This window comes from Mercenaria mercenaria, chromosome 6, assembly GCF_021730395.1.
Source record: "Mercenaria mercenaria strain notata chromosome 6, MADL_Memer_1, whole genome shotgun sequence".
NCBI lineage: Eukaryota > Metazoa > Mollusca > Bivalvia > Venerida > Veneridae > Mercenaria > Mercenaria mercenaria.
This window is the reverse complement of record NC_069366.1, coordinates 19,313,034-19,334,002: the sequence shown is the minus strand read 5'-3', so window position 1 is coordinate 19,334,002 and position 20,969 is coordinate 19,313,034. Positions and strand designations below refer to the sequence as shown.

At 36.6% G+C, this 20,969-nt stretch overlaps 1 protein-coding gene across 1 annotated transcript in view; it reads right to left on the bottom strand.

Moving 5' to 3' along the window:
- LOC128557627 (sacsin-like) overlaps positions 1-20,969 on the bottom strand; it is a 64,637-nt gene that overhangs the window by 17,521 nt on the left and 26,147 nt on the right. The window contains exon 4 of the mRNA XM_053545302.1: positions 7,168-7,332. Coding sequence (XP_053401277.1) covers positions 7,168-7,332 — 165 coding nt within the window. The remainder of the gene's footprint in view (positions 1-7,167; positions 7,333-20,969) is intronic.

Below are 20,969 nucleotides of genomic sequence, written 5' to 3'. Positions count from 1 at the left end.
ACACTTTCCTACTTCGATGCCGCAGTTGGAGTGAACCCCATAGTTAGCAAGCTGCCTCACCAGCTCCAAGAAAGATGGACAACTTATGCAACAAGTTATAAGACAAAACATTGTGTCAGCTATCCGCCATTCACAGCATTTGCGCAGTTTATTCGGGAGCAAAGCAAAGTTCGGAATGATCCAAGTTTCGCGTTCGAAGAATTGGTAGCAAGATCAGTATCAAATCGTGGAGAGAGGCCAGTTTTTGCGAGAAAGACTGATGTTGAAGCGAGGTGCCCCATACACAGAACTCAACATGCTTTAGAAAATCGTAGAGTGTTCAGCACCATGAGCAATAGTGATAAGAAAAAGTTACTTAGTGAAAAGCGGTTATGTTTCTAGTGTTTTAGTAGTGCACATGTTGCTAGAAAATGTAATCGTGATGTTAAATGTAGCATTTGTTCACGTGATACACATTGTACAATTATGCATGTTGATACACGGGAAAAGCCAGTTGTTCAAGGTGGGGAGGGGGGCAAAGTTGGCAGTACCAGTGCAAAGTGCACCGAAGTCTGCAATGATAGTTTTGGAGGAAAATCATGTGCAAAGATTGTTTTGGTTAATACTTATAGTATGTCTGCTCCTGAGCGAAAAATGAAAGCGTATGCTATTCTTGATGAACAGAGTAATGGTACTCTAGCAAAGCCCGAGCTATTCAACTCACTGTCTCTGAATGGTCCGCATGCTGAATATACTTTGAATACTTGTTCAGGCTCCTTGGTGGTAGATGGTCGCAGGGCTCACGACCTTGTTATTGAGTCGCTTGATGGGTCTGTAAGCGTTCAGCTCCCAGATGTACTTGAATGTACTCACATTCCTGATAGCCGTGAGGAGATTCCTGTCCCTCAGGTTGCTCTTCACCATCCTCACTTAGAGAGCATATTCTCATGTATTCCAGACTTAGATGAGGGTGCCTCTATCTTACTCTTGGTAGGTTGAGATCTGTTGGAAGCCTACCATATCTTAGAGCAGTGCATCGGTTCCTCTGGTACCCCTTACGCCCAGCGCCTTAGTCTTGGATGGGTGATTATTGGGGAAGTCTCGGTAAGGTCCACACTCCGCGAAAGGTTTCAGTGAATAAGACCTTTGTTGTAGGTGATGGTTGGACATCCATGCTGCCTCCATGTACGAGTAAATTCCACATTGAGAAAGATAGCTTCGAGTTTAAATCTAGTTATACGTATGACCCCGTGTTCGTCACTACTCCCAGTGACAATAAACCTTCCTTATCAGTGGAAGATAGAGAATTCCTTACCATTATGGACCAAGAGTTTTCCTTGGGTTCTGATCGTAGGTGGGTAGCACCTCTCCCTTTCAAGTCTCCCAAACCTAGGTTGCCTAGCAACAGAGATCAAGCCTTGAGACGTGCGAAATCTTTAGAGACAAGTCTCTTAACGAATCCAGTGAAGAAGCAGCATTTTCTAGACTTTATGTCCAAGTTATTTTCAAGTGGCCATGCTGAGCTTGCCCCCAAGCTTGCAGAGAATGCAGAGTGTTGGTACTTACCTATCTTTGGGGTATACCACCCAAAGAAGCCGGGTAAAATCAGGGTTGTGTTTGATTCTTCCTCAAAATGTGATGGTGTGTCCTTGAACTCGGTTCTCCTACAGGGTCCAGACCTTACCAATAGCTTATTGGGTGTATTGATGCGGTTCATGCGTGATCTGGTTGCCATTTCTGTAGACATTGAGCAGATGTTTTATTGTTTTAGTGTGGCTTAACACCATAGAGACTTTCTGCGTTTTATCTGGCACAAGGATAATGACCCCTCTAAGCCCTTAGTTGATTACCGCATGACTAGACATGTGTTTGGAAATAGTCCGTCCCCAACTGCGGCAACGTATGGCCTGAGAAAGGCCGATGAATCAGCTGATCAAGATGTCAAGGACTTTGTGTGCCAGAATTTTTATGTTGACGATGGCCTTACCTCATGCCCCTCAGCCTCAGTTGCCATAGATTTGCTTCAGAGAACTAGGGCCACTTTAGCAGTCACAGGTTTGAATCTCAACAAGATAGCATCCAATGACCCTGATGTAATTAAGGGTTTCCCAAGGAAAGATTTGGCCACAGATCTGTCCCGTGTAGACTTTGAACATGAGAACTTACGTGCTCAGCGTAGTTTAGGTGTCAAATGGGATCTAGAACAAGATAGCTTTACCTTTACATCCAAGATTCAGGACAGACCTATAACCAAGCGAGGCGGCTTACTTTCTGCTTTTCATAGCATTTTTGAACCCCCTTGGCTTTTTAGCCCCAGTACTGATTAGCGCCCGACTCATCTTACGGGATGTAATGTTATGCAAGTTCGGCTGGGATGAACCTTTGCCACCAGAGACCTATAGACAGTGGGAAAGTTGGCAGAAAAACCTCCTTCATTTAGAATGCATTCGGATACCTAGGTGCTTGTTTTCGCTGTCGCTTGGTTCATTGTCTGACTTCGAACTCCACACTTTTTCAGATGCCAGTGAGAAGGCGATAGCAGCTGTTGTTTTTCTAGTCGTAAATTCAGAAGGGGGCAAAAGGCATGTGAGTTTCATTATGGAAAATCAAAGGTTGCCCCAAACAGCGATCATACAATTCCCCGCCTTGAACTTTGTGCTGCAGTCCTTGCCACTGAATTGTACCAGATTGTTGTGGAGAATATGCACATAGATATCTGTAGTTCGCATTTCTATACTGACAGTAGAGTTGTTTTGGGATACATTTGGAACCAAGCTAGAAGGTTTTACACGTATGTAAGCAATCGGGTGCAGAAGGTAAGATGGGTCTCTTCCCCCCAGCAGTGGCAATATGTCGCCACCAACTTAAACCCTGCTGATGTTGGAACCAGGGGTGTAAACTCTTCACAGTTACAAGATAGTGTTTGGTTATCGGGTCCCATCTGATGGTAAGACTACACAGACAGAGTTCTTTCCCCTACTTCAGCCAGACCTAGATAAGGAGATTCGCACTCGGGTTGCCGTTAAAACAACTGTGGTCTCGGAAGGAATTAATCCAAAAAGTAGTCTTGGTTCTGATAGGTTCTCTAGGTTTTCAGATTGGTCTAGACTTGTGTCTGCACTCTGCACGCTCTGGCATATTGCAGTATCTTTTCATGAGAAGGGGCAGTGTCGTGGCTGGCATGCGTGTAGTGAATCTAAAAGTGTAGAAATGAAGCGACAGGTTGAGACTCTGATCGTTAGGGAAGTACAGCAAACAGTATACCAACAGGAAATTACCTCCCTTTTGGCAGGTAGACCTGTGCCCAAGACCAGTTCTATTCTCCGTCTTGACCCTTACTTAGACAAGGAGGGAATGTTGCGCGTAGGTTGACGACTAAGCAAAAGCACCATGTCGGACAAGGAAAAACACCCTTTGTTGTTGCCTGGAAAACACCATGTATCAAAGTTGTTGGTCACCCATATTCATAACTCAATCAAGCACCAAGTCGCCTTATAACCGAAGGCGCTATAAGATCTGCTGGTTTTTGGGTCACTGGTGCAAAACGTATTGTCTCCACACTTCTCCGCAGTTGCGTTGTTTGCCGTAAGCTTAGAGGCCGGTTTGAATACCAGAAAATGTCCGATCTACCTGTTGACCGCGTTAAAGAAGCAAAGTCCTTTTTCTTTGTAGGTGTAGACGTTTTCGGCCTGTGGCAGATTGTGTCACGTCGTACCCGGGGAGGCCAAGCCAATTCAAAACGTTGGGCTGTCCTCTTTACTTGTCTTACTATCCGCGCAGTTCACATTGAGGTAATTGAGGAAATGACTTCCTCCGCATTCCTCAACGCGCTTCGCAGGTTTATTGCTATTACGGGCAAGGTCACGCAGTACAGGTCTGATAGGGGTACCAACTTTGTTAGGGCCACATACAAGCTAGGCATTGACGCCATTAATGTGGAAGACGCTGAGATAAAGAAGTATCTTTTTGACTCTGACGCAGTCTGGGTCTTCAACACTCCTCATAGCTCCCACATGGGAGGAGTCTGGGAGCGAATGATAGGGATTTCGCGGCGTATTCTAGACTCTTTGCTCTTAAAGACACCAAACCTTACCCATGATATCTTGGTCACACTAATGGCAGAAGTGAGTGCCATAGTAAATGCTCGGCAAATAGTCCCTGTCTCAGATGATGCTGAATGTCCAGACATTCTTAGTCCTTCTGCGTTACTTACCATTAAGCTCCAAACAAGTCAGCCCATTTCAGAGTGCGGGTCGTTAATAAACCTATATAAGGACAAATGGCGACGTGTTCAGTTTCTGGCAGAGCAATTTTGGGTCCGGTGGCGACGCGACTATCTCCAGTCCCTACAGTCCAGGCCTAAATGGCTAAATGAAGAAGTCCCACTTAAGGTAGATGATATAGTCCTTTTGAAGGATAGTCAGGCTCCGCGCAATAGTTGGCCAATGGCTAGGGTATCGCAAATCTTTCCAAGCTCAGACAATAGAATTCGCAAGGTCGAGATTAGTTTCTTAAAGGGAATTCCTATAGTTTTTTATGCGCATCTTTCTGCGCAGCCGACACTTTCTATGGAAAACTGAACTGAAGTCAACATTTGTTGAAACATGTTACAGACAATCTTAAATATGAGGAATTTTGAATGAAATAACATTTCTGATAAGTTATATCAGTAATCAAATGTTGATACTGGTTTATGTTGTATTGACAAGTATCATGCCTGACAGGTATCTTGCTATTTTTGTGATTGTGTTTTCACATCGTATTTTAGTACAAAGACAGTGTTGTTGATATAATGTAAGATAATTGACTTAGTACTGATAAGACAATATCACCTTTCAGATTATTTAGTATTCAATTATAGAAAGAATTAAGAATTTTTAAAACTTTTTTTTAACTTTTAGCAGACATACATGTAATCAATTTGGCCAGGTTCGCGCCATTTCCGTCCGAACAGGTGTTGAATCCTAGCGGTCTTAACATAAAATTTAGCCTGGTGACCCATGCATTTTTAGCCATTTTTATGCTCACAATACAATTATCTATACACAAGAAGAAAAAGAAAAAAATCTATGAAAGAGTTTTTTTAAAATTTAAAAAAATATTCTTCACTATGGGTATTTTTCATTGAAAAAAGTTCACAAAAGTAAATATGAAACAATATTTTTTTTTCATTTGTACCCATTATTGTAAGGATAGAGTATTACAAATATGACTTTGATATCAAATAAGTATATAATAAAATCTGTAAAAAGAAAAAACCGTATTGTGCTGCCTGGATGTATATTTTGGTTGGTATTTATAAAAAAGCAGAAAATTATGAAAATGTTGAAAAATCGCTGGCAGTTTCAGCAACAGTGGGTGTGTTCAAAACAATTTTTCACAAAAACAAGCCTGGTGACCTATTGTTTTTATTTGTTCATTGTTTTCAGCCCAAATTTCCTATCATATATGTGAATTTAAAAAAATTCCATGAAAGGAAAAAAACTATAGGAATTCTCTTTAAGGGAGGGAAAACAGATATTCCTAACTAGGCCTGTGGTAGAGTTAGTGGTACTTGTGAGAGCATAATTTGAAGAACAGTGAACTGGGTAGATGTTTTGTGATTTTGTTATTTACAGAAGTCATTTTTGATAGTCCTGAAATTTTAGGAATCTATTGATAATGAGCTAGTCATAACGTTACTGTTTAAATATTTTATTTTTGAAGTTTGCATTATTTTTTGAAGTTTTATAGATGCCAAATACCTTAGGAAAATGCACATGTACATGATGTATGGACATGGTTAAGAGATAATCTGGACATGGTTATGAGATTATATGGACATGGTTAAGAGAAATTGATCGACTTTGTGATTAATTAACCAGATTCTCATTTAAAAATCTATCTATTGCTAATTCATCATATAATATACTACGGTTTTTGAAGTGTTATTTTGCAAATAACAGGTGGGGAGTGTGCTGGGTACCCAACGTTATAGGGACCTACGGTATACGGAACAACTGGTTCTATTCTGTTCTATACTACTTTAGTAGACGATAGCGATATTTTTTGTTAGTCGTTAGCCAGAACTCGTAAAAGGCGGGCGGTTTTCACCGCACATCGAAAATTCCTTTTAAAGCCAAGATTAGGCACAACAGTGTTTGTATTATTTTGAACTATCTTTATTAATATTTTTCTTAAAATGTATTGTAGTCAACTATTATATTGTCTTTTAGGCGTAAATTTCATCCTTTTTTGTCGCGTTCGTACCCAAGGTGTTTCGTACATAAGGTTTTCGCACCTCCTCCTTATTAATAAATCCATCTAATAGTTGTCTTGTATGTTAACAGATCTGGCAAGGTATTGAATGTTGACTCGTTGTATACTTTCAGCTTTTACCATCAATGACACGAACCTCAATAAAAGAACTGAAGTTAAGCCACCTCTCGTTTTGACTTTATTGAACCTGTGTCTAGGGTAAACTGTCTGCAATAGGCAGAACAGAAATATAGATTTACTGACCTAAGTATGTCAAAGCTACGGCACGGAAAAGCTCTAAAATGGCATCTAACCTTTAAGTATCACCATGACGTTTAAGACAAGGGTCTGAAATTTGCGTGCAACACTGCATCTGATTTAGGTGAAGATTTATGGCGAATCAAAAACAGTTGCTGAATGCGAACGACAGTTATGGCCGCGCAGGATCTGACATGGACTTTGACCCCATTTCTGATCTTGACTTTTGAAATATAGACATTTAATGTCATTATTGTAAACTTGTATGTCAAATGTAATTAAAACAAGATTACCCATGCATGTTACTCTCCGGAGAAAGTTAGACGCACGCATGCACTAAACTAATGAACTACAACTATTTCCATGACTATACCGAGTTCACCACAAGCTGGCTCCGACTAAAAAAATCTTTCTTCGCGCTTTTTACAAACATGTTCATAATCTTTTCCGAGCCAGCCGAATATGGCAGTTTGCTTCAAGCGGCATAAGTTTTCCTTTCGTTTCAGGAATAAACATGAAACCAGGGGAGAATACTACAAAACAAAAATAGTTTTTTTGATTCCTCTCCCCATCCTTGCACATTTAATTTATTTTGTTTTAACGATAAGTATATTTTATAATGCACCAACGTAACCCATTCAGGCGATATTTTGTCAAGAAAACCATGGGGCTTAAATCTGCTGAGATTCCTACCTTAAAGAATTTTGTATATGCAGGAGTTGTCTCGCATTCTTTGCACAATTCTTCGTCTTCCGTCTCATGCAGTACGTACTTGCTTGGCTTATGGTTGATCTTTCTTTTGTCGTGCAGAACTTTAATCTCTCTTGCTCCCGCGTCTTCGGCATTTTGAATCAGCTCCTGAGGAATAAGAATAATCAATGATAATGTAGCCTTATCTAAACATTAGCTAACATGACAATTTCAAACTTTATTTTCCAACTAAGATTTACATCAGGTAAACAACAAAAGCAACATTATCATAGCTATACAGTGAATAATGGCGACATATCATATTAACATATTGCAGTTCAATAATATATATAGCAGTCTGATACATTTGTGTAGTCATGAAGACTTGAACGACAGAGAAGCAAAATAAACGTAATACCTTAGTATGGCATTACAGACAAACTTAATTTGGTATGAATAGATGTTTCAGAACTGTTTTCCCGCGCCCTGAATAATAATAACTAAAACGGCAATAATAACCCGAAGAACGGGACATAAAAACTAAATAGAGTAGCACAGGGACAAAACAAAATACTATCAAATACAAACTTATATGAATATAGATTTAACTAGACTGCGTTTCAACAAAGGACATTCCGTTTAGTTTATCAGCTAGTCTAAGACTTAGTCACCATAGCGATTGGACGCATTTCAGTTGTCAAAATATATAAAGGTGTTGGCATTTCCCTGGGACATATAACTAATATCTTGTCATGTATATAGGACAATGTGATTAGTTCTATTGATTAGATATTATGAATAGTGCAAATCTTTTCAAGTTGTATCTGAAACAGCCTGTTGGATGCTTTCAATTTCTAACCTAAACCAATCCAGGTTCTATAGTAACTCTGGGAAAATGTAGGCGATAGGAAATACAGTGAAATGTGTAATAAAAGGTTAATCCGATGTCAAAGTTTTGAAATAAATATTAATTAATTAATTAATATGGTATTCTGCATTCCATAAGCATGGTAAGTATAGCTTTGAACGAGCTCGAAAGAGGTTTTTGCAAATTATCCCATGACGTTATCCTCATCCCCCACCTCCCGCCCAAATACAAAGGGGATATAATATTTCGTCAGGAGCACAACTCCACAACTATTAAAGTAATTTTGTTTTAACCTAGTAAGTTATGACAAATGTTATTGAAATAAAAATTTGATTTTTTTAAAAAGAGGATTCTACACCAATAATCCTCTTTTAAAGAGGCAAAATTAGCTTTTTTTGCCTCTTTTTTCTCCTTTTTTCACACAGAATGTGGAAATTTCTACGACAATATGTAAAATATCACAATGCTTTTATTCATTCCTTTTCATCTTTTTGTGCGAATGTGGAAATTTCCACACCACAAATATGCTAAGGAATACCCATTTTAATGTTAATAAAATAACAACAAATATAGTTGGCATATAGATACATATTTATTGAGGGAATAAAAGAAGTAATAACAAACGTTGTGGAAATTTCCACACCTCGTCGAATGCATAATATAACGGGGTAAAATTTCAAGATATCAACACATGGTAATTTCAACATTACTTGGCACAATCTTGGTGTGGAAATTTCCACGTGAACCCATTATTCTGTAAATTATAAAACATAACAATTGTTGAATATCAATCTATAGTATCTACTAAGAAATCTGATCACTCGAGTCAGTGTGGAAATTTCCACAATAAATATATTGTCTAAATGTTTTCAAACAGTAATCTTTGGCGAAATATTACAAGCAGTAAAGAACATTGTGGAAATTTCCAAACACCCCGTAATGCACAATAAAATAGGGTAAATTTCAAAATATCAAAACAGGGTAGTTTCAAAATTTACCCTTTATAGACATCTGTAGCAATCTTGGTGTGGAAACTTCCACGTCAACCCATTATTCCGTAAAATATTAAACATAACAATGTTCAAATCAATTTATACTAAGAAATGTTATCACTTGTACAAGTGTGGAAATTTCCACAATACATATATTGTCTAAATGTTTCTGTCATAAACGTGGAAATTTCCACGTTTCAAGGTCATATTTGGCGGAATATAATAAGCAATGAAGAGCATTGTGGAAATTTCCACACCTCGTAAAATACATAATAAAATAGAGTAAAATTTCAAAACATGGTAGTTTCAAAAGTTACCCTTTACAAACATTTGTAACAATCTTGGTGTGGAAATTTCCACACAAACCCCAAATTACAATAAGAAATATTTTCACTTGTACAAGTGTGGAAATTTCCACAATACATATATTGTCTACATATTTCTGTCATAAACGTGGACATTTCTACACCTCGTAAAATACGTAATAGATAGGGTAAATATCAAAGCATGGAAATTTCAACATTTTCTCTCTAAAAATATTTGTCACACTGTTGGTGTGGAACCAACCCAATTATTTCCGGACAATTTGAAACAACAATGGTTAAGAAGAAACTACACAATAAAATTCTATCACTTTACAAGTGTGGAAATTTCCACAACATAAATATTATCAAAATCTTGTGCACCTCACAATATACGCCCGTCATAGCAAATTTCTTTACACTAGCACCTGTATTTGCATGTAAAATATTTGGCCAATTATGAAACAGTTATAATATTAGTTATCAATAGTAATATATAGGGAAGTTAAACCTTAATTCTATATAATTAAAGTCACATAAAACTCGTTATTGGGAAAGAGATAGGTCAAAATACACCTAAAAATCGGATGTAACATACATGTTATACCACAGAAAAGTGGTCATGGGGACCTTGACCTTAGATCAATTTCTTGCCCATGACACTCTGTCTCATAGATATACATCAAAATCCCTCCATGCATGAAGAAGAAATGGTACGGACAAAGTTTGTGGACACACAGGGGCAGTAACTCTGGAATATGGCTGGTTCAAGAAAGGAGCCTTGATCTTATGGTGATACAACTTGTGTGCATGTTTGGTTAAAATCAAATCATAAATAAAACCACTGTCGTGCAGACAAGACCAAAATAACCAATTTTGCACATTCAGGGGATGTAACTCTGGAACCCATGGTAAGATATGGCGGATTCAAGAAAGGACCGGAAATCTTACAGTAATACAAACTGTGTGCAAGTTTAGTTTAAATCAAATAACAAATGAAACCACTATCCTGCAGACAAGACCAAAATTGCCAATTTTTCCCTTTCAGGGACTATATCTATGGAACCCATAATGGGATATGGTTGGTTCAAAAAAAAAGGAACCGAGATTTATGGTGATACAACTTGTGAGCAAGATTGGTTAAAAAAATAGCAATAGGGGTCACCTTCTCTGTAATTCTATATGGAGTTTGAAGGTTCTAGGTCAAATGGTTCTAAGTGACAAACGGAAATGGCTTTCCTTTTTCTATATGCTGCAACCTTGACCTTTAACAGATCTAGAGTGTCCCCAAATCAATAGGGATTATTAATTGTACTCTGCATGTCTAATCATCCTATGAATTTTTTAACATTCCGAGTCGGTGGATCTCAAGTTACTGACTGGAATGGTTCTCCAAGTTCAGGCCCCTGTGACCTGGACCTTTAACAGAGTGACTCCAAAATCGGTAGGGGTCATCCCCTCTGCATGTCCAATCACCCTATGAAGTTTCAACATTCTGGGTAAAGTCATTCTCAAATTACTCACTGGAAATGGTTTTCCATGTTCAGGCCCCTGTGACCTTGACCTTTGATCAAGTGATCCCCAAAATCAACAGGGGTTATCTACTCTGCATGACCAATCATTCTATGAAGTTTCAACATTCTGGGTCAGGTGGTTCTTAAGTTACCGACCTGAAACGGTTTTCAATGTTCATGCTCCTGAGACCTTAACCTTTAAAAAGTGACCCTTAAATTCGATAGGGGTTATCCCCTCTGCATGTCCAATCATTCTATGAAGTTTCAACATTCTGGGTTAAGTGGTTCTTGAGTTATTGATCGGAAAAGACTTTCCATGATCAGGCCCCTGTGACATTGCCCATTAACAGAGTGACCCCAAAATCAATAAGTGTCATCTGCTCTGCACGACCAATCATCCTATGAAGTTTCAACGTACTTGGTCAAGTGGTTCACAAGTTACGGACCGAAAATGGTTTTCATGTTCAGGTCCCTGTGACCTTGACCTTTAATAAAGTGACCCTTAAATTCGATGGGGTTATCCCTCGCATGTCCAATCATTCTATGAAGTTTCAACATTTGGGTTAGTGGTTCTCGAGTTATTGATTGGAAAAGACTTTCCATGATCAGGCCCCTGTGACATTGACCATTAACAGAGTGACCCCAAAATCAATAAGTGTCATCTGCTCTGCATGACCAATCATCCTATGAAGTTTCAACATACGGGGTCAAGGGGTTCACAAGTTACAGACCGAAAATGGTTTTCCATGTTCAGGTCCCTGTGACCTTGACCTTTAATAGTGACCCAAAAATTAATAGGGGTTATGCATGACAAGTCATCCTATGAAGTTTCAACATACTGGGTCAAGTGGTTCTCAAGTTACAGACTGGAAATGATGTTCCTTATTCAGGCCCCTGTGACCTTGACCTTTAATAAAGTGACCAAAATCAAAAGGGGTTGTCTACTCTGCAAGACCAATCATCCTATGAAGTTTCAACATTCTGGGTCAGGTGGTTCTCACGTTATTGATCAGAAATGGTTTTCCCTGTTCAGGCCCCTGTGAGCTTGACCTTTGACAGAGTGACCCCAAAAGCAATAGGGGTCGTCTACTCCATAATCCCCGCCACCCTATGAACGTACGGAAGGACAGGGCAAAAAAAATATTGAAACCACTATTGTGCAGACAAGACCAAAATTGCAAATGTTAGTCTTTTCAGGGACCATAACTCTGGAACCCATGGTAGAATCTGGTCTTATTGTGCTACAAGTGTCTGCAAGTTTGGTTAAAATCAAATCATAAATGTAACCCCTAGCATTCAGACAATACCAAAATAGCCAACTTTTTCCCTTCCAGGGGCCGCAACTCTGGAACCTATGATAGGATGGTATTGATTCAAACAAGAGGGCCATGATGGCCCTATATCGCTCACCTGTTATCATTGCACTTAAGGACAAGTCTTCAAGGTCAAAAGATCATAATAGAAATCAATCAAAAGAATTATGAGAAAATATAGTTGAAATTTTCTTTAAGTAACTTTAAAAACAAGATTTGAAAACTTTTTGTAGAGGTCCACTAGGCAATGCTACATGTCAAATATCTAAGCTCTTCTGGTTTATTTTTAGAAAATTTTGAAGATTTTTCTATGTACAATCAAGTAACCCCATGGGGCAGGGTCAATTTGACCCCAGGGGTCATGATTTGAATAAATTTTGTAAAAGTCTAATAGGCAATGCTACATGTCAAATATCTAAGATCTAGGCCTTCTGGTTTATTTTTAGAATTTTTTCTAAGATTTTCCTATGTAAAATCAAGTGACTCCTAGGGCGGAATCAATTTTGACCCCGGGGGACAAGGTTTGAACAAATTTTGTAGAGGTCCTAGGCAATGCCACATGTCAAATATCTAGTCTCTAGGCCTTCTAGTTTATTTTAGAAAATTTTTGAAGATTTTCCTATGTAAAATCAAGTGACCCCCGGGGCGGGGTCAATTTGACCCAGGGGGTCATGATATGAACAAATTTTTGTAGAGGTCCACTAGGTAATGCTACATGTGAAATATCTAAGCTCTAGGCCTTCCGGTTTATTTTTAGAAAACTTTTGAAGATTTTCCTATGTAAAGTCAAGTGACCCCTAGGGCGGGGTCATTTTGACCCCGGGTCATAATTTGAACAACTTTAGTAGAGGTCTACTAAGCAATGCTACATGTCAAAATATCTAAGCTCTAGGGCTTCTGGTTTTTGAGAAGAAGATTTTTTAAATATTTTCCTATGTAAAATCAAGTGACCCTGGGGCGGGGTCAATTTTGACCCCGGGGGCCATGATTTGAACAAATTTTGTAGAGGTCCATTAGGCAATGCTACATGTGAAATATCTAAGCTTGGGCCTTCTGGTTATTTTTTAGAAATTTTTTGAAGATTTTTCCTATGTAAATCAAGTGACCCCTGGGGCGGGGTCAATTTTGACCCCGGGGTCATGATTTGAACAATTTTAGTAGAGGTCCACTAGGCAATGCTACATGTCAAATATCTAAGCTCTAAGGCTTCTGGTTTTTGAGAAGAAGATTTTTTAAGATTTTCTTATGTAAAATCAAGTGACCCTGGGGCGGGGTCAATTTTGACCCCAGGGTCATGATTTGAACAAATTTGGTAGAGGGTCTACTAGGCAATGCTTCACACCAAATATCTAAGCTCTAGGGCTTCTGGTTTTTGAGAAGAAGATTTTTAAAGTTTTCCTTTCGGTTGCCATTTGGGAACCAGTGTTCTGCATGGAATTCAATTCTTTGAACAATTTTGAAAGGGGGCCATCCAAGGAACATCCCTGTGAAGTTTCATCAAAATTGGCCTGTTGGTTTAGGAGGAGATGTTGTTTAAAGGAAAGTGTGGACGGACGTACAACGGACGTACAACGGACGGACGGACGCCGGACGGTGAGTGATCACAATACCTCACCCTGAGCACTTTGTGCTCAGGTGAGCTAAAAAGGAACCGAAATCTTATGGTAATACAAGTTGTGTGCAGGTTTGGTTAAAATCAAGTCATAAATGAAACCACTATCCTGCAGACAAGACAACTTTTGCCCTTTCAGAGGCCATGACTCTGGAACCCAGATTGGCTTCTAGAAAGAAACCAAGATCCTATAGTGATACAAGTTATGTGCAAGTTTGGTTAAAATCAAATCATAAATGAAACCACAATCGTGCAGACAAGTAATTGTTGACAAACTGTTTGAAACGTAAGATGGACATCAAGTGGTCACAAAAGCTCCACTTGAGCTTTGGCTCAGGTGAGCTAAAAACTATTCTGAAACATTGAGAGAAGAAACATTCAAATAATTTATTACTTCCCGAGCATAAATATTAAATTTTCCATGTTATAACCAAATACTATAATTTTCCCCAGCAAAATGTACTTATCTAAATATGGAACAACATTTACTTATACAACATTTACATAAATAAATACAAATAAGATAAAACTCTCAAGATGATTAAACAAACAAATAATGTAGCAACATTTTTGTAAGTCATTTTACTTAGCTCTTATCGAAACGAAATATAAGAGAAACTCATGATACCAACCATGATGAATGAGTATAAGGAATAATGTGACCACATTTTGTAAAAGTCACTTTCTGAGGCTGTACTAAGCCCACATAATAGAGAAACTCATGCTACCTATCATGCGTATCAAAGAGTAACCAAAATACCCAATAATACAGTACAACCCCTTAAAAAATGAAAGCTACTGAAGTATAATATTAATAATTACAAAAAAAGAGGCCCAAATGGGACTAAGTCACCTGAAGAGGACCTTAACCATCTGACCTTCAAGATAGTCATTTAAACTACAAAATAAGCAAAAAGGTTGCCAAGATTGGCCACTTTTATATCAATTCAAAACACTATACAATCATTTCAGGTACTTTCATACTGAATATCCTATCTAAATAGACCTAAAATATTGACAGGAAAATTCAGCTGAAACCAGAATACTACCCTTAAGAGATTTTATTGTAAATCAGGTAATAAAACATAGGTCTTATGTCTAAAATGCGTACTGGTCCGCAGTCCTGGTATTTAATCAGTTATCTTAAAATTAACAATTTAACATAAACTTTTTAATAAACATAAAATAGAAAGTTTTTCAATATTGTTCTTTTAAAATGCGGAAAATATATTTCAATAAAAAACCCCTTTTAATGAAGGCTAGGTAAGAAAATTTAATTTTTAATCCGATTGTTACAGTCCAAAATAATCCAATTATGTACAGGAATGTGAATTTAAACTATTCACTTTTTACCTTTTTTTCTCATTTAAAAAAAGAAAATTGATGAAGACAAGTTTTTGAAAAATTACAAAAAATATTGGGTCAATTACCCAAGGGATTTTTGATATTTAGGACCCTTTATCAAAAGTCAAATTTTTATCTTTTAATCAAAAAAGGGATTTTTGTTTTCCATTTAGGAACCGGGTGTCTCAAGGGTAAAAATGTGAATAGAGGAAAAATGGGTTTTAAAATTTGGGAAAAAATGCTGTTTCAAAAAAAAATTTTTTAAAATTTTCTATAAATTTTTGGGTTTTAAATTTAAAAAAATTTCTATTTATTCCCCAATCATTTTACCAAAAAAATGAATTTTTCGTGTAAAGAATTTCCCTAAAAATTATTGAGAAAAAACTGTTCACTCTACTTCAAAAATGGTGGGCAAATTATCCCTATACAAATGGGAAAGAATTTTAGGGTAAAAAAACTGAACCCTATGTGTTGCCTCACCCAAAAATTCCCCAAATAGAACATTTACTTTTTTGTAAATTGCTTTCAACAGTTGTAAAAAAAAAAGAAATTTGAATAAAAACAGAAACAAAGCAGTAAAAGAAAAACAATTTCTACAAGATAAAAAAAGATTTTTCAACCAGATATGTTTTCTTGATATCATTTTACAATAGGTGATTTCATTTATTCTGTGTCTCTTTTTCCACTGAAAAATACAAAAAAAAATCAAAATTGGAACCCAATCCAACAAAAATTCATAGGATATTCAAGCAGACTAGTAAAACTCCTGTTTCGGGGTAAAATTTTAAAAGGCTCTTTTCAAATTTTTAAAAACAAAAAATACTTGTGAAGTTTTTGAAGTTTAGTTTCCTTTCCCTTCATTCAGACAAAGTAACGGGCCCTAAATGTTTTTAATTAATGTAGTGGAGGGGAAAACTTTCAGCAAAGCTTCTTTTTTTTTGTATCACAATGTTTGTGCAAGAAATTTAAACACTTCATTCATTTTTATAGTAATACCTTCTGTCTTTTGTTAGACTTCTAAAATTTTTCCCTGATTTTTGTTCTTGATTTCCCCTTGTTCTTTTTCTGATTAGGTTGTTTTTTTTTAACCTGTGCTATAAAAATGAAAACAGTTTTAAAAACACATTTTTATACTCTTATATAAGTTCCAGCTAATAAATTTTAAAAAAATTTAATTTTATTTTTTTCAAAATTAAATATTGAAACATTAGAATCAAAAAAAATTACGGGCAAAAACCTGTTTTAATATATTTATACCCCCAAAGGGTTTTTAAAACCCACCCATAATAATTTTTCCATTCTACATTAACTGGAAAATTTTTTTTAATTTTAAAAAATTCTTCTCGGGTTTAAATTTTTTGTACATATTTTTTTTTTAAAACAGGAAGGCCCTGATGCCCCTGGAACCCCTCCCCTGAGAAAAAATACACTGCTTCCCTTAAACATTTTTAGTTGACGCAAATGAAAAGAAAACATAGGGGAATTTATTTTGAAATAGTGCCAGTGTTTTTGGACAAAAAATATTTCAAGGTCTCTACTAAATTTAAAATTAGGGGGGAAAGGTTAATTTGTGTTTTTTGGGGGAGGAAAGGTTTAAGGGACATTTTTCTACTTTAGGAAAATGAAAATGTAGAATAGAAATTCTACTATCATCAATTAAAACTCCCAGGACATACAACCTAATCTTTGGGAAAACCCCATAGAAATGCTGCATTTCCCTATAAAAATTTTAATTATTATAACTTGAGTCTGGTTTTTCATTCTACAATTGTTAATAGCTTATTTTATATCTATCACTTTTAGAAAAAAAATTTTTTTTTTAAATTAGTGGTAAAACTGTTTTTAAAACTAAAAGTATTGTTTTTTGTTTGTTTTTTTTTTAAAAAAAAGGGAGGTAATTTCATGAAAAAAAAAAGAAAGTTAACATGGGTGGGGCCTTTTGGTTTTTGACCTTTGCACTGACACAAGGGCTTGTTTAAAGGGGAATCTTTTTGTACACCCGTTTCAGACCAGGGCAAAAAAAAGATTACCAACAAAAGCTTCACTAATGGCGGGCAAATGCCCCCCCAGCGCCTTTACCTTTGACCCGGTTTACCCCCCAAAAACAGTAGGGGTGGTGTACTCAAAACAAACAGCATGTGAAAAATTTTAAGTCCTGGGTGGTGGTTCGAGGTAAAATGCCTTCATCAAAAAGTTAATGTTTGTGGGCGAAAGAACTAACGAAAGGAAAGGGGCAGTTTAAAAAATAATATGCCTCCCTTCGGGGGCATAAAAAAATTCCCAAAAATGCTATTTACCTTGGAGCTAGGGGGCTGGGTTTTTGCATAAGAAAATTAACATTTGTGTCAATAAATTTTAAAATCCTTTATAAATGGCAGCCTTTTTGACCGGACAAGGGAAAAAGACCATGTTAACCTTTGGGAAGTCGAGCTAGAGGTCTAGGTTTTTTTGGGGACAAATGTCACCCAATTATACGGGGAAAATTTATGCAAAAAAAATTTTAAATCCCCTTTAAGATTTAAAGAGAAAAGGGAAAAAGACCAGTTTAAAATTTTAACCCCTAAGTGTGACCTTTACCTTAAAAAAAAAAAATTGGGGTTTTGGGTCTTGTGCAAGGGCAGTTGTCTTATTAGGGGTGAATAATTTGCAGAATTATTTTGAAATCCCTTTTTGGAAGGCAGGACTGGAACATAGGGGAGGGACCCCCCTTTTTAGGACAAATGCCCGGGTGGAAGGATGCAGCCCATTTTATGTTTCCTCAATAAATTTTTTAGGTGGGAACCCAAAAAAAAAATTTTTCTTCGAAAAAGCAGGGGGACAAAAATATTTATTTTCACCCCCGTAATGCCAATGTAATAAAATTTTTTTAAACCCGTACGGGCCCCCACATATTTTTGTGTCCAAAGTCCCCCGGGAGGCCTTCTTTTTTTGGTTTTAAAAGGGAAAAAATTAAACAATTCCATTAAGGGGTTAAAAAAGAACCCTTTGTGTGAAATTATTTTTTAATCTTTCCCAAAAGTGGTTAAGCAGATGTTGTTTTATGTGACCCATGAAATTCTATGTTTTAAGTAAAGTTTTAGATAAAAAATTTCTGTTCTGTTCTGTTCTATATTTATATGCTACCAAGCAGAACAATTTGAAAACCTTGAGAGAGGACTACACAAGGAACATTCAGTTCAAGTTTCATTAACTTCCCACCACATTGTTTCATAAATGAAATTTGAAGAAAAAATCAGAAATACAGATGGTGAGTGATCACAATAGCTCATTCCGAGCACTTTGTGCTCAGTTAAGCTAAGAAACTATATGGAGTCAGTGGAGCAGTGGTTAGGTTGGGACTACAACGCCAGCGGTCCGGGTTCGATTCCCTGCTGGCAGCTGATATCCCTGGAAATTAAGTTGTTCCATCCATTCCAGGTGGGGACTTTCGTCGACTACCTACGTTAACAAGAACCTTTTTCAACCTAATATAATACGGATGTACAACCTGAAAAGAACTTTTCAGTCAAATTGAACTAAATACGTTAATACCTCCTGCTGACTTAACACTGCCTTTCCGGACTTTCACCGTCTTCTGCAGTTTTCTTTTTTTAGACTTCAAAACTTTCAATGTTGCCTTTTTCACAAGTTAGCTGTAAAATAATGGGAGTCAATGTGTTTTAAAGCAATAAAATCGTCAAAAGAATATTGATGAAATATATGTCAAAAGGATCATTCTTACATTTTGTTATTATCTATATAGACCACAATATAGCACCACAATTTAAAATAGTTCTGAATAAGTGTTGTATGTAAGTCATCATCCAGTTGCTATAAATATACTATGGTTAAATATAACAACACTGACTGCATACTTTTATTAGCTTATTTAGCCTTCTGCAAGTTTGCGGTCGACATTTATTTTGTTAAAATAAAGCATATATTGACCTTTTACTTCAAACTTCATTCGGAAAATTTTGAGGCATAAAACTAACTTAAACTTGTTCATTAATGTTTTAAAAATGGCAACAAAGTCTAAAACAAGCTAAACAAGAGCACCGCCTTGCGGGTGCTAACGCTCATCTGATTTTTTTTTGTATTATAGAAAATTTGTCCTACCCATGATTTTCTAAGTCCAAAAAGGGCCACAATTCTTGCAAAAAGCAGGATGGAGTTATGTTTCTTGATGTACAGAGTCAGCTTATGATGGTGAACAAGAGTTGCAAGTTTAAAAGCAATAGCTTTGATAGTTTATGAGAAAAGCTGACCTAAACATAAAACTTAACCAAGAAATCTGACTTTCTAAGTCCAAAAGGGGCAATAATTCTTGAAAAAAGCAGGATGGAGTTATGTTTCCTGATATACAGGGTCAGCTTATGATGGTGAACAAGTGTTGCAAGTTTCAAAGCAATAGCTTTGATAGTTTAGGAGAAAAGTTGACAAACATAAAACTTAACCAAGAAATCTGATATTTTCTAAGTCAAAAGGGCCATAATTCTTGCAAAAAGCAGGATGGAGTTATGTTTCTTGCTGTACAGGGTCAGCTATGATGGTGAACAAGTGTTGCAAGTTTCAAAGCAATACCTTTGATAGTTTAGGAGAAAAGTTGACCTAAACATAAAACTTAACCAGGCAACGCCGACGCCGACACCGATCAAGTGATGACAATAACTCATCTTGTTTTTTTTTCCAAAAATCAGATTAGCTATAAATGTAAAGTAACTCCAGATAATTCTTGCAGGCATTTCTGACTATCTTTGTTCATACTCCTCCACAGTTTCATCTGACATTGTCAAAACTGACAAAACCCTATATTTACACCATGGCTGATTTCTCTATCTTTTAGTCATTAATTATTAAACATACATGCACTACTCTGTGGAGGATTAACTTACCTCAGGTTCTGCAGATTCTTTTTCCAGTACCTTTTTCAAATATGGATCAAGCAGAGACAGAGAACTCCTGGATTTGGGAAAAAGAGGCTGCTTTGGAAGGACATTTATCCATTCTCGTTTGGGTGTATTTTGTAAAGCATATGTTTTCACATTTGGGATAAAGTCAGCCCACCAATTAAACTTTTCTTTGTCTGAGAAAAGTCCCTCTACTGAAGACACTAGTTTTTTTAATTTTTCTATATTGAGGTCAAACTTTGAATAGTCTGGCTTCAGAAGTTTGGGATTTCCACTAGGCACTTTTCGTAAAAATGTTCCTCTTCCATTTAATTGTTTCCAGAATGTGTGTTGGAGACCTTTATAAAAAACCTTGACATTATTACCACTGGCAACAAACTTGTAATGCAGAGGTTCACTGGTTCCTTTTACATCACAAATGTTTTCTCCAAGCCAACTTTTAACATCATAAGCTTCACCAACTCTCTCTACATTTGGTATCCACTGAAGTAAATCTGGTAATGTTTCAGCTGATTTCTTTTTCAGTGCTCTTGAAAATTTGCTGAATGCTGCGTCTATGTCCTCATGAGTATGCCAAACAAATGAGGAACGAAAATACACCTGTAATATCCATATAAATAACAATACATCAAATTAAGGCAACAACAGAAACAACAAGTATTAAAAATTCCACATAAAATGCCTCTTTAATCTAATTAAAATGACAAATTATGTATGATTGATTGAAACTTTAATATCAATGGTCATAAATGATGCAAAAGTGAAAATTTATTAACATGTTATCAGTACAAAAGAAATAATTGTAATGTTCATATATTGCTCAAATTTGTAACTTGAATGTTGTGTATAGGAACATGGTATTGTTTCCAAGAAAATTTTCATATAACCTTTAGCCAGACTACCTTTAATATAGGATACTACACGTCGTATATGGACACTACATATAAAAGAAGGTCATCTTGAATGCAATC